The sequence below is a fragment of the Sodiomyces alkalinus genome (genome assembly GCF_003711515.1).
Source record: "Sodiomyces alkalinus F11 unplaced genomic scaffold SODALscaffold_4, whole genome shotgun sequence".
Taxonomy (NCBI): Eukaryota; Fungi; Ascomycota; class Sordariomycetes; order Glomerellales; family Plectosphaerellaceae; genus Sodiomyces; species Sodiomyces alkalinus.
This window is the reverse complement of record NW_021167082.1, coordinates 178,650-194,648: the sequence shown is the minus strand read 5'-3', so window position 1 is coordinate 194,648 and position 15,999 is coordinate 178,650. Positions and strand designations below refer to the sequence as shown.

Below are 15,999 nucleotides of genomic sequence, written 5' to 3'. Positions count from 1 at the left end.
GTTGAGTGCCGGGCTTTCGACCTTCGCCGCGCCTTGTTCAGTCCCCGGACCCGGGTCGACTCAACCGCTTCTCGGATTGGGATTGGATGCTCCACCATCCCCACAACCCGAAATTCCGGATAAGGTACCTCAGCTTAGGTTCCTTGTGTACAACTAAGATACCCACCTAGGTACACCTAGGTACTAAGGTATCAGTCAAAGGCAAGAGCAGCACGAGCGCAAGTTATATGCTGCACAGCCGCTCATACTCTTTTCTGCTTCAAATGCTGGCTTAATGATGGGCCGGGATGCCATAGTGACCGGCGCGTGGTTCGATGAATGAGAATCATGGATAGCATGTAGATGTGCTCACTGTGAATATGAAGCTGGCTTGCTGTCGGTATATGTAGGCGGTCAACGGCGGAAGAAATGGGATGGATAACCCGTCAGATAACACGATTATTTTTATTTTATTTTAATTTTATACCTGAACTTTTTGGTCAAAATAATCTAGTCCCTTTGTACCGGTACCTGATACGGACTTTGGTACAAAGTTACGAATCCTAGACGTTTCCGCAAGACAATAAAAGGCCGTATCTAAGGTACCTAGTAATTATGGTAATTAAACAGCCTTATCTACCTGAGGTATCGTTTCTGTTTCTTATCGGCGGGGTGCCCACTCCAATACCTCGATACCAATATTGCCTTTCGCTGCCATGGCAACGGAAAGAAGTCAACCACGGATACACGGCCCAGAGTATTTACTATTTACCGGTTTACTGGAAATGCTCCTCCCTCTTGAATTTGCACTGCAATAGAATCAACACACTACTCTCGGACGTCTACAACGTAAGACGCAAGTCCCCCGAAATGTGATGCGTCTAGCCTAGAACTGCTCCTGTGAAATGCATCGGGATAGGGATGAACCAAGCAACTCCTTCGCAAGTTGCAAGCTATCTAAATACGCGCCTCAACTGCCGCTTTGATGGCTATGAAAGAAGTGTCCGTCAGTGAGTGCTGGCATAAATAGCAGACAGATCGTTGGCTAGAGAAGAACAAAAAAAAAAAAAAAGAATGCGAAACAGAATACTCACCATCGCAACTCGTCTTCGCATCGCCAAAGAGCATCCTCGTGTTGGGCTTGTAAAACATGGGGTTCGGGACATCAGCTAAAAAGAGGAAAAAGGAAAAAAAATCAAGATGTCAGCCTTAGTTCTCACACTGCAACACATCTCACGGCCCCCGGGCAACACAACTCACCGTATCCACTGGCCATGCCTCGCTTCATGACAATCACCTGCTTGCTCTTCCACGCCTGCAGCACCGGCATACCCGCAATCGGGCTACCCGGCTCCAACGCGATCGGGTTCACCGTGTCGTTGGCCCCGATCACAAGCGTGACGTCCGTGTCGCCAAAGTCATCATTAATCTCGTCCATCTCCAGCACGATATCGTACGGCACGCTCGCTTCCGCCAGCAGCACGTTGCACTGCCCCGGCATGCGGCCCGCCACCGGGTGGATGGCGAATCGTACGTTGACCCCCTTCTTGCGCAGCATCTGCGTAATCTCGCTGATGGCGTACTGCGCCTTGGCCACCGCCATGCCGTACCCCACCACAATGATCACGTTCTCGGCGTTCATGAGCGCGTCGGCCGTGTCGTCCACGTTGGTCTGCGTCACCGAACCCTCAATCTTGTACTCGCTGGCCGGCTGCGACGATATGCCCCCGAACAGCACGTTCGTCAGGGACCGGTTCATCGCCACGCACATGACGTACGAGAGGATGGATCCCGACACGCCGATCAGCGCACCGACCGACGTGAGCAGCGGGTTGTCCAGCATGAACCCCTCCGCCACCAGCGCGAAACCCGAGTACGCGTTCAGCACGGTGATGATCACGGGCATGTCGGCACCGCCGACCGCCGCCGTCGTCGTGTACCCCTTGGCGAAGGAAAGGAGAGTGTTGGCTCCCAAAGCCGCCGCCGCGAGGGTCGGAGAACCCGGAGCCATGGTGACAAAGGCTCCCATGGTGGCCATGTTCGTGGCGAGCATGCCCGAGTTCAGGAGGTGTCGTCTGGGCAGCACGAGAGGCTTCGACGACATCTTGCCGGCCAGCTTCATAAAGGCCACAATGGAGCCGGTGAAAGTGATACCACCGATGAGGACGCCCAGGTAGCTGGTGACCAAGTGCAGTGTAGAAATGTCTCCCTCGATGTGGCCCATGACGCTGCCGATCGAAGTCAGAACGGCCGCTAATCCGACCACCGAGTGGAGGGCGGCAACGGTCTGCGGCAGGTCCGTCGGCGTGATACGCTTCCCGATGACAAGGCCAACGATGCTACCCAGAGCGGCGAGCCCCGCAAACTGGGCCAAGACGTCCGGGCTGAAGCCGACAGCCAGGAGAGAGGCGAGAACTCCGGACCCGACGCCCAGCATGCCGAGCATGTTGCCCATGCGAGCCGTGGCCTGGGACGCCAAACTCGAGATGGAGCTGATACAAAGCACGGAGCTGACGAGATAGCCAGCCTGGACCAATCCTGCCGCTCCCGTCGATGCGGCTGCAAGGAAGCCTCCTCCGAACACGGCGGCAGGGATAGCATAAAGCCAGGGGTACTCGGGAGGATCCGTCGGCCGCTTGAACATGTCGAGCATCCGCTTCGTGATGACGAAACCGCCCGACACGTTGACGAAGGCGAGAAGAACGGACAGGGCACCGAAGACCTGAGGGATGGTCTGGGGGAAGAACCCTCCACCCAAGATGAATAGGCCGCCAACGCCGACCATGCCCGAGATTGCGTTGGTCACGCTCATCAAGGGCGAATGAAGAGCAGGCGCGACACCCCAGACGACACGGTAGCCGACGAGGGACGCCAGTGCGAAAGTGAAGGCGTTGCTCATGAACAAGGGACCGGTGAGCTTTCCCAGGCCCACGACTGTGCCCATGCCAGCTGTGATGGCTCCGACCTGCCTGGCCGTCTTCTGGAAAGGGCTAAGTGCGAGTTCGGCCTCCTTCGCCGCGGGCGCAGATTGGGCCGGGGCAGGCGGCGGGGCGGGACGGGGCGCTGGGGGGATAACCTGGCCGTTCTGGGTCACGATGGCACCCCGAACAACCGCATCGGATAAATCGATCCCAAACTCCTTCTCCTTGGGCGCCATGGAAAGAAGTAGTCTCGTGATATTGTTCGAATAAAGAGTGGACGACTGGGTTGGAAGCCTTGACGGGAAGTCGGTGAAGCCTGGCGATCGGTATCAGTATCACTATCAATATCAGTAGGTGGGCTCGCATTCTTCAGTACTCACCGATAATCTTGACGTCTTTGTAAACGGCGATTTCACCAGGCTTTGTCTTCTCGCAGTTGCCCCCGGCCTCGGCGGCCAGATCCACGACAACCGAGCCGGGTTTCATGACCTCGAGCATCGCCTTGGTGATGAGCTTGGGGGCAGGTCTGCCCGGGATCAAGGCGGTGGTGATGATGATGTCGACTTCGCGGGCTTGTTCGGTGAAGAGCTTCATCTCGGCCTCGATGAATTCCTTGGACATTTCCTTGGCGTAGCCTCCGGCGCCGGAGCCATCTTCCTTGATGTCGACTTCGATAAACTCGGCACCGAGAGATTGGACCTGCTCACGGGCGGCAGACCGAGTATCGAAACCGCGGACGATGGCACCGAGTCGCCTGGCCGTGGCAATGGCGCTGAGACCAGCGACTCCGGCGCCGATGACAAGGACTTTGCAAGGGGGAATCTTGCCTGCGGCGGTGACCTGGCCCGTAAGGAAGCGACCAAAGTTGTTGGACGCCTCCAGGACGGCCTTGTATCCGGCAATGTTGGCCATGGAGCTCAGGGCATCGAACACCTGGGCTCTGGAAATGCGGGGGACCATGTCCATGGCGAAGGAGGTGGCGTTCTTGGCCGCAAGCTTTTCCACGATGGCTGTGTTCTGGGCGGGTTGGAGGAACGAAATTACCGTCTGGTTCTCCTTCATGAGGTCGACCTCGGTAGCGATGGGCCCGCGGACCTTGAGCACAATGTCGGCGTGGGCCCAGACTTGGTTGGCCGTGTCGACCAGGGTAGCACCGGCACTCTCGTATGCTTCATCGAGGAAGTCGGCCGCTACACCGGCACCCCTCTCGATGAGGACCTTGGAGAAGCCCTTTTTCAGCAACAGGGTAACATTCTGGGGGGTCAACGCTACCCGACGTTCGTTCAGTAAGATCTCCGTCGGCGCGCCGATGGTTAATTGGCCGTACGGAGTGGTCGGTGGGAGCACAGTAGCAGTGGAGGGAGGGTCCTGGGTGGAAGACGGTTGGCCGGATACAACAGAGGCATGGCGGACGAGCTGCAGCGGCTTGTAGAAGGCCGGGACGAGAGAATGGTATGGGTTTGGGCGGTTGGGTCGGAAGGAGCTATGCCATCTTCTTTGCGCAGGAATGGCTGCAGCATTCGCAAGAATTGGGGTAGGTGTCGCGGCTACGGATCAGGGATAGGAGTCAGCAACTAGCGCGAACGAGAAACATGACTGGCGCCGCTTCGGGTAATTGTTCCTTGTTCTTGCATAAGTTTTGAACGGCGTCAGGGGGAACATACCCCGAGCATGTGTCGCCCACGGGACGAGGCGTGCCACTGTTCCCAGAGAGCAAGCTCCGGGAGCTGCGAAAGGCCGCAGAACGGAGAAAGGCATGATGGCGGATTTAGCAATCAGCACCCGAGTCCTGACGTATCAGGCCAGATGGACCGCAGCACAAGGAGCCGCCGCTCAAGTACCTGCCATGGGCCTCGAGGGTCGACAAGAGGTTGGATGGGTCGCTGGGAGGAAAAGAAGAAAAAAAACTTGAAGGCGAAGAGGGGAAAAGAAAGGAAGGCTGAGAATGAGGAGAATTGGCGGGCAAGGAGTTGAAACCGGGGAAAGCTAGCGGGGAACCGACCCCTCCAGGCCAAGGCCAAGCGAATCTGTCTGCCACAGTAATAAGAATATTCGTTAAAGTGACAACTTCTCCTACTGTACTGAATAGGTGTGCAGTTGCGTTGTAGTTGTGCGATTGTGCGGCGTTCCGAACGGGGGGGGGGGATCTCAGCGAAGCTTGTCCAATCGAACCACGTCCGTCCCGTCCGGTTGTGTTTGTCCGGTCTAGACGGTCCACATCGTGCAGTTCAGTTATTCGACAGATGACTCTTCCCCGCTCGTTGGGACTTGGAAGATCTTGAAGAAAAGAAGGGTGATGAGCTGTTGCAGCTGGGACGGGGGCATGTGAAGGTGGGTGGTATAGAAGAAGATTGTTCATTGGAGGGGAATTTCATATTGAAGGCGAGGGAGGTTGGTGGTTGTAGCACGTCCTCGGCGTACCTGAACAGCGGGGGGCGCCTGCCCAATTGTCACAAAACGTCATACTTCCCCTCAAATATACTCCGTATTTCGTATCCTCCAAGTCAAAAGCATGCCTCCGGAGTACGGGGTATGTACGAAGTACGGAACGGAACTTCGTATCGCAGGACGAAAGACTTCGGGGTGCATTGTTGGAGATGGAAGGCTGTGGGTGGCAGCTGCACCACATTGGAGCGACAAGTGGGGTCACTGCACAATCTGCGTTTGCAGTGCTGCATTGTGGATGTGCGGGGTGTGGGGCAACCTTCCAATGCCCTGAAGTCATTCGCTGTACAAAGTATCCGTACACAATAAACTCTCTGCACAATCTCTTCTGCACCCACACACCATCACGAGGTATTACGCCTCCCCCCCGTGACCAGCTCCCCAATTGATTGTAGGTTAGGAGATTGATTTCACAATCACAGCGAATTGTAATAAACCGTACGGCAGCAGGCGTACAGCCCTTACGACGGTAGCTCGAGGCTTGGGGACAAGTCCTCATGGCCGTGGGATGACGTACAAAGTTCAGTTCATAATAAACTTGGCGACGAGGGCACTATTTCGGGGCTTTTATCGCCCGTAACCAATTACATTGTAACTGACCCGTTTTCATGGTTTTCAGCGTCCTCTCCAGGTTCTAGCGTACCTTATTCCAAAGGCCAAAATTTTAAGAAGCCGAGGTGCGCTATATCGATACATTCGTATTTCGGCACACGGAGTAGGGTGCGAAAACAAGTGCTAGGCAGATGAGTATGTACATATTGGGTACTGTATAATTACTATGTATGTACGATTGTACCCTGCCGAGGTCAAAGGCTTCCTGTAGTTCCGTCGTGTCGAGATTGCAAGTTCGTTCAAGGTTGCAGGGAATGGCTCCTCCGGGCATATGCAGTACATATTTCTGGAAATATAATTCTGGAAATAGTCAGATAAACCACGGAAACATGGTCTTTGGAAACAAGGACGAAAAATTCTTACGATGCACCGTGGGCAATGGCGGACACCGTGACTGTCCTTTTTACGTCCGTGGATTGAACCAGTATACAGCATTCCTACCCAGGTCTTGGAAAGGAAAGGCTCTTGGCTTTGCCTCCACAATTAAGGACATGAACATGAACGATACTAATAAATCAAAATAATATAATCACATTATACAAAAGACTCCAATGGCTGAAACCGTCATGTTGTACCGCGTGCTTAAACACATTCTGATATTGGGACCCTTTACATTGCAATGTATACCTCTTTTCCAAAAGAGTGAGTGCCGCGTCGATTTCGGGGTAGCTCGATTAAATTTTTGTTCCTTGAAAAAGAAAGAAATAAATAAAGAAATAAAGTGAGACAATGAGAGAACAAAACGAATAATAACAAAAAAAGAATCTGCTTGCACCTGGGTTCGAACCAGGGACCCCTTGCGTGTGAGGCAATTATGCTTCCACTACACCATGCAAGCAGTACATTTGCTCCTGAGGTACAATCGCGGCTCGCAAGCTGACAAGGGCCACCGATCACCGAGCTCGCAACCACAGCTATAACTTTTCGGGACAACCATTTCCCGAAACCCGGTTGTGGACCCCAGTCCAATCCAACGACCGATGAACGATTCCAACTTCCGCATCACGAATTGAGAAAGCAATCCCGTCCCTGCAGCGAAGACCACACCAGCACGCGAGGCGACACTCCATCCCTTTAGCGACCGGCAATCCCTGCGAGCACGCTAGCCATCCTCACCTCACCCGTCGTCTGCCGACCACAACCACTCACCCACGATGGTCTCCCGGATTCTCTTCTGGTCCGGCTTCGGTATGTGAACCGCCCCAGCTGAACCTACCTACCTCTCTCCCACCCTTCCAGACAACCAGTTGAGCTCGCATCTCCCCCAAACGGCTTTCGCAAACAAATTCGAGAGGGAAATGAGCGCTAACAATTCCATCACAACCCTCCCTCCCAAAAAACAGGCTTCGCCGTCCGCTTCTGGCAAATGGGCATCGAGATGCGCCCATTCTTCACCCTCAAGACCTTCTGGGCCTACCCCGCCTACGCCGCCGGCGGCGGCGCCTTCGGCTACTGGCTCCAGGGCGTCGACGAGAGGCAGGCCGCCACCCTGAACGAGCGCAAGGCCGTGCTCCTCGAGAAGCGCGCCCGCAAGGCCGCCAAGGATGCCGAGGCTGCGTCTGCTACCGTCGCTGCCGCGTAAAAAAACACGAACCGAGGATACGACGCCTAGACTTGTGGATAGAGTCGGATTCAACAGAAAAAGAAAAATAATCTTTACAATGGGGCCGGAGTTGAGCAAACAGCCGTGTGTGAGAATACCGGCTGATGCATCGAGGTGGGATCCTCACGGATATTTTTCGGGACAGGAATGGGAAACGCAACTATCAGAAGGGTTGTCATCGCTCAGGGATGAAGGTGCAGCGTGTCACTAGACATTGGTCCCGACAATCCAAAACACGCACAAACGTCGGCAGATTCTAGTTGTATATATGGGACTGCCGGCGCAATTGACCTTGTCAAAAATTTCTTTTGTGTATTCCGGGATCCCTATCGTCAAATGAGGACATCGTATCATACCATACCCTGATGCCAATGCCAAAACCGAACCTCCCAACCAAACCTTTTGTTACGACTGGTCATCATCAGCCCAGCCCAAAGAGGCAAAAAGCTAGTGCAAATGGTATCTACCTCCCAAGGGAGGATTTAAAAAAATAAAAAAAATAAAAAGGAAAAAAAATAAAAAGAGAATAAGAAAATTCGAGTTGTCTCGCATCACCCAAATACAAAACGCAGCGCCCTGGATAAAGTTCCAAGCGCCACCAATCCTTAGTCCGGCCAAATTGTTGGTTTGATGTACCGTACAGGCTCACAGTTCCTCCAACTTTCGCATGATGACGGGAACCGAGGCCGGGGCGGTCTTGCCCAGCTCCGTGACAACGGCCGTGATGTATTTATCAGGCGTGGTATCGAAGAGCAGACGGAAGCTGTCAGCAGTGTGATGATCCGGGTCGATCTCGTTGTACGTCTGGGAATCAATGGCAACACGCTCGGTGAAGTTGATGGTGGAGCAAAGGCCGATGACTGGGACCCCCAAGTCATTGGCGAAGAGGGCCACGTCGCACGTCCCCGCGCAGGCGTACATGGCGCCATTGCTAAACATGGACTCGGCGCCGAAGAACACGAGGCTCGCTTCCTGGAGAAGGGTGCCCAGGGCGGCGAGGTGGGGGACGTAGCTCACGCGGATCCCCTTCTCGCTAAGGCGGGGGACGAGGGCGCGGCCGGTGGGCTCGAGCGGGTCGTCGATGATCATGACGCGGAAGTTCTTCTGCTGCTCGAGGCGCGCGTGGAGCAGGGCGCGCTCGACGAGCGGGTCGTGCATGAAGGTGACGACGAGATCGCCCTGGGGCGAAATGAGGTCGGCTGCGAGCTCGACGATGACGACGTCGGCCACGTGGATGCGCTCGCGGAGGAAGTTGTCGATGGCCTCGGTGAGGTATTTCTTGGCGTCGGCCTCGGGCAGGTCAATGTCGATCTTGCTGACCTGCATCTTGAGCCAGCGGACGGCGTTGCCCATGGAGAAGCACATGGGGCGGCAGGCGCTGAGGTATTCGACCTGCGGGTTCAGGACGTGGGAGGTGAAATGGCGCGACAGGGTGCTGCCCTGCGGCGTGGTGTACGAGTCGATGACCTAAGGTCGGGTGTCGGGTGTCGGGTGTCGGGTGTCAGCACAGAAAAGGAGAAAAGAGAGTCGAAATGGAGTGGAACAAAACCTGTTTGAAGGCCAACAGCGTAGCCTCGAGCCGGTCGGTGCTGTTGGTAAGCGCAAAGGCGCCCATCTTCTGACCAAGAGCAAGCACGGCTGGGTGTACATCTTTGTCAGCCTGGGTGATAGAAATGCGCTTGGCCATGGACAGATGGCTGAAGCACTCGGGCACATCGGCCATGTGGTCGGTGTTCTTCGCCGTCGGGGCCATGACGATAGGCTGCTTCGTGCTCTGCGCTTTGGAGTTGGCCGAGGCAGCGGGCTGAGAAGCGTCTGATTTCTGCTTATGTTTCCCGCCCTTGGCTTCGTTGCCGGCGTGGCCCTGGGGGGCATGAGGTGCGCCTGCTGATGCGGGCGGGGCTTGTTGGGCAGCCTTCTGTTGAGCTCGTCGAGCTTGCTTCTCCGCCTTTGCTTTGGCCTTCAATTCGGCATTGGATAGCTTCTTCTCGCCTGACGGCCCTTGGTTGTCCCTGGCTACAGGCTTGTTTGGTGCTGGCTTGGTGGTCGGGGCAGGAGCAGTCGCAGGGGTGGTATTTCCAGGGCCTGTTGGCTGGTCATTCTTCGGCGGGGCCCGCGCGGGAGGTGCATCCTTCCTCTCTTCTTGCTGAATGGGCTTAGTCGTCCCGGAAGGCACAGTGCCCTGGGCAGGACCACTGCCCTCAGTCACCATCTTGGGCTTTGTGGGTTGGCCGTTGCTTGTCGTAGAGGGCAGTATCGCGGGGTCGATAACGCCTTGGCGGAGCCGGAGCCGTCAGGGGAAAGAGAATTTGCGGGTGCTCCGTACAAGGGGAGGTACGGCGTTCTCAAATACATAGAAGAAACGTACGAGATGCTGTATGAACTGGCAATAGGTAAGTTGTGGACTTTAGCTTGCGCACAGGATTCCTTGCCTTGGGAGCATGAAGTTTGTACAAAGCAACTGCCTTGGGGATCTGAATGCATGAGGGATGTGTCATACCTCGAACTCGAACTTGGCTGGTACCCCACTAAAAACTGCGATCATATCGGATCTAGGGTGCAGTACCTAAGGTAAGGTACCTACCTACGTACCTTACCTTAGGTACGCACTTTTGAATACAGCGACTTGTTGTAGTGTATATCACGTGGGGTGGGGGTGGCTAGGGGTGGCTAGGGGTGGCTAGGTGTGGTTAGGTGTGGCTGAGGCGGCCAAGGCGATGTTTTAGAGACGTCGACTATATTGCAGTGCTCGAGCTCGCTAGCAAAGTGGTCGACTATTTAGACAAGGCTCGAAACGCCCCAAGGGAACGCGAAAGACTCTTCAGCGAGATCAGCAGCATCACTGGTGTACTGTTCTTGGTGAGCAGTCAGTCAGAGCGAGCGTCCCATGATAAGGAGAGAAGCGACAGTCTGTCCAGCGCCGTAAATTCCCTGGCCATCCCCGGCGGTCCGTTAGACCAATTTCAAGGACTGCTAGAGAGTCTTGCATCCAAGTTTAGCCCCGCGGGTGCCGTCAAAAGACTTGGCCGGCGGCTCACATGGCCCTTCGAGAAGAGTGACATAGCCGAGATCTTAACATCGCTAGAGAGGCTCAAAACCCGCTTCCTGCTCGCGCTTCAATCCGACAATCTGTAAGTACTGCTCAGCCGTGTGGATAAGAAGAGTGTCGCTAAATCCAAACCCAGTGATTTCTCGAGGGCTACTAGATCGGCCGTCGATAAAGTCTTAGATGATGTTAGGTGGCTACGACTTGGCAAGGATGGTATCAAAGGCCTCCCCCCCGCGTGATAGACACCCAGGGATCGGAACGGGGTTTGGCTGATCAACCTCCAGACCAAGAATGTGAACGAATCCTGGACTAGCTCTCCATCGCAGACATGGAGAAGCGGCACGCAGAAATCTTCTCGCGATATCACAAGGATACTTGCTCTTGGTTCTTGGAATCAGAAGCGGTCACCAGCTGGCTGGAACGAGAGGACGCGAACCGTGTGCTCTGGTGCCTAGGAGATCGTGAGCGCGCGCCCTTGCCAAACGTTCGCCTCAACTCGGTTATTACTGACTTTGGACGCAGCCGGTGCTGGGAAGACGGTTGTGACGTGAGAGGGCCTCCGGCAATACCGAGTCTGAGAAATGTTACGCTCAACTGACTCGAGGCGCAGTTCAGTCCTCATCGAGCATGTGAAGTCGAGAGTTCCCGGCGAAGAGGTCGGCATCGCCCTGGCGTATTGCTCCTACAAAGACCCAGTTGCGAATACAAGCTCCTCTATACTCGCCAGCTTGGTCAGACAGTTGGCCGTCCGCGACGGTAAGCTGCATCCCAAAGTAGATGAGCTTTACCGCAAGCACAGGACCCGAGGAAAGAGGTCGACGAACCCCACGGTTGGAGACCTACAACGCTTGATCCTCTCCCTTGTCTCGAGCTTTGAAAAGGCCTATGTGTTCGTTGACGGCATGGCGAATGCGAGGTTGGAGAGAGAGGTGACCTGTTATCATGCTTGAGACGTCTGACCAAGGCGGAAAACGGTCGAGTCCACGTTTTCACAACCAGTCGCCCTCATGCTCAGGATATTCTGCGGGCGTTCGACGACCCCTCCAGCATAACTCGTCTGGATATCCGTGCTATGGACCCAGACATCGAGGCGTTCGTCAGGCACCAAGTGGAAAGCGCCGAAGAGCTCCTAGAGCTGTTTGAGGGGGACGGAGACTGGGAAGCTAACCAGTCCAAATCGGATGTTTGGGAAAGGATGATCTGCTCCATCACAAATCAAGCGTCGGGACTGTATGTTGCTGGAAAAGGGGGCCTTCGCCAACTGCTTTTGCGACTATGCGGTACTAGCCCGAGACCTCGTGGCGCCGACCACGGAAACGGAAAACGGATATTATTACACGATAAACCCTAGCCATCTCGACCTCGACGAGATGCTGGGTGGCACGCCTCTTCGGGAAGCCGCGGCTCAGGGGAACGAAGACGTGGTGCATCTGCTCCTTGCTAGGGGGGCCGATCCGAACCTTGCAGGGACGTACCGTGGCAGTCCCTTGAGTCAGGCTGCCAGCAATGGGCATGTGGCCATTGTGCGGACTTTATTGCGACTTGGTGCCGACGTCGACTACTCTATTCATTGTGCGGAATGACTGAAGATACCCCCTTATTCCTCGCGGCATCCAGGGGTCATAAGGCACTGACCAGTCTGCTCCTTGACTGGGGTGCAGAAGCTGACATTAGGAGCGAGTCGACCGGCCGCACGGCGCTGCTCTCCGCAGCGGAACACGGACACACCGCTGTGATCCAGCTTTTGCTGGACCACGGCGCCTCACAGATCCCCAGGGATATCAATGCGGACATGGGTTCATGTTTCGGAAGACCCCCAGCCGCGGGCGTGCTGCCCGGCCACTTCACTCCACTGTGGCTCGCAGCAGCCGGAGGCCATTCCGAAGCCGCCAGGGTGTTGCTGCAGCATGGGGCAGATGCAGACTTCGAGGGCGGCGAGAAGGACGGCTCGGATCGGTGCGTCTTGGCCGCCGCGATCGAGTCGGCAAGCTTGCAAATGGTGCGGGAGCTTTTGATGAAAGGTGCAGATCCGAACCGAGGCGAGCCCAATATGCTTCGCCTGGCAATTGATCGACTAAGTCGCGTACGCGAAGAATGCTCGGCACATGCAGCAAGCGCTGGGAGGGCCAACCTACAAGTTTCTAGGCTGGCTGCTACCGAAGCCCAAATGGTGCAAGAAGCAGCACTCGAAGGCATCGTGTGCGCTCTCCTACAACATGGAGCTGACGTCGACGCCGGATGGGACAGGGGCAGCAGTGACACAGCATTGCACGCGGCGGCACGCGGCGGATACGACAGGATAGTCGCGCTGCTTCTTGCCCACGACGCAGATGTAAACACCACGAACGAGGCCGGACAGACGCCGCTGTATTACGCTGCCTAATACGGCCGAGTTTCATCCATTAGGCTTCTCCTCCAAGCAGGGGCGCGCTATGACCTGGGGGTCAGTCCGCTGTACGCCGCCGCGCAATCCGGCAGCGAGGCCACGGCGCAGCTGCTGCTCGATCAAGAGGCGGAAGTCGCAGACGAGTCTAATCACGACGCAGACGACATGGACATTCGGCAAAAGACCTTGGTTGCAGTCACGGCCAACGGTGTCACGAATCTTGCCCGGGCACTCTTGAATCGCGGGGAACATGAAGACATCGAGGCCACGCTGGAGAGAAAGACCTTCCTAGCGATGGCTAGCAAAGGGGGGCATGACGCTGTGATTGAGCTTCTCATGGAGCGCGGTGCAACGCTGGACACGGTCGAAAGCGACACGGAAAGGGCCGCCGTCCTGCTGGCCGTGGTCGGGGGCCACGAGTCCTCAGCGCTGATCCTGCTGAACCACGGTGCCCGTCCGGACTCGGTCGACAAAAGCACCGGCCGAAGCCTTCTATCGTGGGCGTCGGGCCTAGGGATGGAGAAGCTGGTTGGACAGCTGCTCTGCCGCCACAATGTCCATGTGAACACCAAGGACCTTGAGGGCCGCACGCCGATCTCATGGGCGGCAGAGGGCGGGCACCTCGCCGTTGTGCAGCTCCTGCTTGACAATAAAGCGGACCCAGACAGCGTTGGCCGTGGATTGACACCTCGGGGCTTTGCCACAAAGCAGGGACATGTCGCCGTCGTGCGCCTGCTCACCGATTTCGGGGTCAAACTCGACGGCGAGGATCTTAACGAGGATAGATACCCCATCTTGCTTGCCGCTAAGGGCTCACATACAGCTGTCGTACAAGAACTTGCCGGCAGGGGCGGCGTGAGCCCGGCCGCGCGGTCGGCGGCAGTAGTATCCGCTGCGATGAATGGAGACCTTCTATCCATATTGGCTCTCCTGGAAGCGGGCGTTGAGCTGGCACCGCCATCGCCCCTACTGCGTACAGCAATCTCTGGGGCGGTGAAAAGAAACCACCTACAGGTTTTGCGAGAGTTGCTCAGCAAGGGCGTCCCGCCGGGTGCCGCTTTGGATACGTGTGTGTACGAGGCACATGCATCCTTCGAGGAGCAGACCGGAGACGAGACCCTTGAGAATACCGATTAGCCTAAGAACGAGGAGCAGTCCAACTTATCAGAGGACGTCAAGTTTCTGGCTAATCCTATCACCTATAGCATAAAGAAGCTCACCCTCTTATGCACTATCGCGAAGGCAGATCCCGCGGAAGCTATCGGGGTTGTTCTCCAGGTCGCTGTTGGTTGTGTGGTCGTCTTCGTCATCGCCGCCATGTCCCTCATCACCTGCCTCTTGGGGCTTGGCACTTATGCTGCTCCTCTGGCGAAGAAGATGGCTGCCTGCTCGAATGCTCACTCAGATGCCAAGGATGCGAAGGACAACGTTTTGTCGTCTGCCCTGGTTGACGTCCACGACACCGGCAATCGTACCACCAGGAACCCATCGTACCGTTGAACTGGACGCAGGGCTGGGTTTTGGCTGCTGCTCCAAGCCACTTCTCATGGAAACGAGGGCATGGTAGAGGCGTTGCTGGACGCTGGAGTGCACGACGATATCACCACCGTGTTGTACAAGGCGCTGGACACAGCCAGGCCGGCCATAGCCCGCCGCCTGCTCGGCGTATGGGCGACTGCAGTAGATTGGACCGCCGTGCAAGGCAGAACACTACTGGCACGAGCAGCTGAGAAGGGATACGAGGATATTGTTCGGTCACTTCTGGAATTGGGCGCCGACCCGGATGAGGAACAACCGTTAGATCAACGGACGGCTTTCTCCTATGCCCTCGAAGCAGGCCACGTGAGGATCGCCGAGCTGCTGGTGAAGAATCTGGACCGGACAAGGCATCCTTCCGGGCCGATGAAGATACTCCTGCACGGCGTCAACTATGAACGCATTGCCAGGATTCTGGTGGATGAAGCACAAGCACCCGTGTGGAGCGACCGAGAAGGCCTGCGTCTCTTGCAGGTGGCCTCGTACCGCCGATACCAGAGGGTCGCGAGTCGCCTGCTGGGCAAGGGTGTCAACCCAAACGGCGTGGAAGACTCAGAGGCTGAGGTACGCCCAATCCATTCAGCAACCCTCAGCGGATGCCTGCCCATTGTCCAACTCTTGCTGGAGCACGGTGCCGATCCGGAGATTCCTTTCAGGGACACTGGGCAAACGGCGCTCTCTTTGGCCGCCGAGTTCGCGTCGGAATCTATCGCTAGGCTACTACTGGAACACGACGCCGACCTAGAGTCCAAAGACACTGACGGATCCACACCATTGCTGTACGCAGCGAAGAAGGGAAACGAGGCAACGGTTCGGCTCCTGTTAAAGACCGGGGCTCGGGTAGATGCTGCCAACAAGCACGGCTCTACACCCCTCTTGGTTGCGGCCAAGGGCGGGCATGGCGCGACCTTGAAAGCGCTCTTAGAGCACGCACGGGGCGTCCGTTGGGGCTGTCGACGGAGACGATCGAACGGCTCTTCACCATGCTGCCATGGGCGGGTATCGAACCACGGCAAGCGTCTTGCTGCGTTATCCTGGGGTTGATGCCACGCTTGCGGATAAGACCGGATGACACCTTCGGATCTAGCGAGGTCCAATGGTTTCAAGTTCGAAGCAATCGCCGAGTTTGTGGAGGGGTATATGGGAGGCAAGGAGGGCATCGGACAAGGGCGGGAACATATCGCCAGCTCTAGAGAGGTCTGAAGGCCTTGAAGACTTCGCTGACCTTACAGAGGCGCGCGTACTCTGGGGGCACATAGTAAGGAGGTTCATGACCATTTCGACTGCAGGTCTTTGGTGGACGGATTCTTCGGTGTATAACTGGCTTGAAATCTCGGTGAAGAACAAGGTACACAGTAAAGTCAAGACGTGATTGGCACGGTAGGGCGTTCGACCCATCAACGAGGGACCCTTACTAACCCTCAGCTTACGTAACTCTTCAAGTTTCGATCCTTTCACATCCTTGTCA

At 56.1% G+C, this 15,999-nt stretch overlaps 6 protein-coding genes and 1 non-coding gene across 7 annotated transcripts; 3 read left to right on the top strand and 4 right to left on the bottom strand.

The window, feature by feature from the left end:
* Positions 1–477: 477 nt before the first annotated feature.
* Positions 478–5,014, bottom strand: SODALDRAFT_332364 (NAD(P) transhydrogenase). Its single transcript, XM_028611688.1, has 5 exons — positions 4,565–5,014; positions 3,281–4,447; positions 1,240–3,216; positions 1,074–1,148; positions 478–968 (listed from the first exon to the last, which is right to left on the bottom strand). The coding sequence occupies exons 1-5, from the start codon at positions 4,656–4,658 to the stop codon at positions 937–939; spliced, it is 3,345 nt and encodes a 1,114-aa protein (XP_028466728.1). The 5' UTR covers positions 4,659–5,014; the 3' UTR covers positions 478–936.
* SODALDRAFT_148621 (hypothetical protein) lies at positions 4,442–5,461 on the bottom strand. Its single transcript, XM_028606835.1, has 2 exons — positions 4,565–5,461; positions 4,442–4,447 (listed from the first exon to the last, which is right to left on the bottom strand). The coding sequence occupies exon 1, from the start codon at positions 5,257–5,259 to the stop codon at positions 4,669–4,671; it is 591 nt and encodes a 196-aa protein (XP_028466727.1). The 5' UTR covers positions 5,260–5,461; the 3' UTR covers positions 4,442–4,447; positions 4,565–4,668.
* An 825-nt stretch (positions 5,462–6,286) lies between these two features.
* On the top strand, positions 6,287–7,539 carry SODALDRAFT_358749 (hypothetical protein; the record flags this gene model as incomplete). The annotated part of the gene is made up of 5 exons (XM_028614119.1): positions 6,287–6,347; positions 6,814–6,920; positions 7,036–7,134; positions 7,197–7,203; positions 7,301–7,539. The coding sequence occupies 5 exons, from the start codon at positions 6,287–6,289 to the stop codon at positions 7,537–7,539; spliced, it is 513 nt and encodes a 170-aa protein (XP_028466726.1).
* Positions 6,724–6,795, bottom strand: SODALDRAFT_t96. Its single transcript has one exon. It is a non-coding gene; the product is annotated as a tRNA-Val (tRNA).
* A 331-nt stretch (positions 7,540–7,870) lies between the features above and the next one.
* SODALDRAFT_332360 (nagb/rpia/CoA transferase-like protein) lies at positions 7,871–10,012 on the bottom strand. Its single transcript, XM_028611687.1, has 2 exons — positions 9,110–10,012; positions 7,871–9,027 (listed from the first exon to the last, which is right to left on the bottom strand). Exons 1-2 carry the CDS (start codon positions 9,770–9,772, stop codon positions 8,206–8,208), a joined length of 1,485 nt encoding a protein of 494 aa, XP_028466725.1. The 5' UTR covers positions 9,773–10,012; the 3' UTR covers positions 7,871–8,205.
* Positions 10,013–11,988: 1,976 nt separating this feature from the next.
* SODALDRAFT_294046 (hypothetical protein) lies at positions 11,989–12,653 on the top strand (the record flags this gene model as incomplete). The annotated part of the gene is given in 2 exon segments (XM_028608736.1): positions 11,989–12,181; positions 12,199–12,653. A coding segment is annotated over 1 exon segment (252 nt), but the record flags the coding sequence as incomplete, so codon positions are not given.
* A 423-nt stretch (positions 12,654–13,076) lies between these two features.
* Positions 13,077–14,344, top strand: SODALDRAFT_148551 (ankyrin). Its single transcript, XM_028606834.1, has one exon. It carries the CDS (start codon positions 13,161–13,163, stop codon positions 14,130–14,132), a length of 972 nt encoding a protein of 323 aa, XP_028466723.1. The 5' UTR covers positions 13,077–13,160; the 3' UTR covers positions 14,133–14,344.
* The last annotated feature ends 1,655 nt before the right edge of the window (positions 14,345–15,999 follow it).

Bases quoted from the DNA above. Each gene is read 5' to 3' on its own strand.
- SODALDRAFT_332364 (XM_028611688.1), bottom strand. From the start codon at position 4,658: ATGCCTTTCTCCGTTCTGCGGCCTTTCGCAGCTCCCGGAGCTTGCTCT. The intron at 3,217-3,280 runs GTGAGTACTGAA...ACCGATCGCCAG, and splicing joins CAAAGACGTCAAGATTATCG to GCTTCACCGACTTCCCGTCA. The intron at 1,149-1,239 runs GTGAGTTGTGTT...TCCTCTTTTTAG, and splicing joins AGGCATGGCCAGTGGATACG to CTGATGTCCCGAACCCCATG.
- SODALDRAFT_148621 (XM_028606835.1), bottom strand. From the start codon at position 5,259: ATGAACAATCTTCTTCTATACCACCCACCTTCACATGCCCCCGTCCCA.
- SODALDRAFT_332360 (XM_028611687.1), bottom strand. From the start codon at position 9,772: ATGGTGACTGAGGGCAGTGGTCCTGCCCAGGGCACTGTGCCTTCCGGG. The intron at 9,028-9,109 runs GTTTTGTTCCAC...ACCCGACCTTAG, and splicing joins CGCTGTTGGCCTTCAAACAG to GTCATCGACTCGTACACCAC.
- SODALDRAFT_148551 (XM_028606834.1), top strand. From the start codon at position 13,161: ATGGACATTCGGCAAAAGACCTTGGTTGCAGTCACGGCCAACGGTGTC.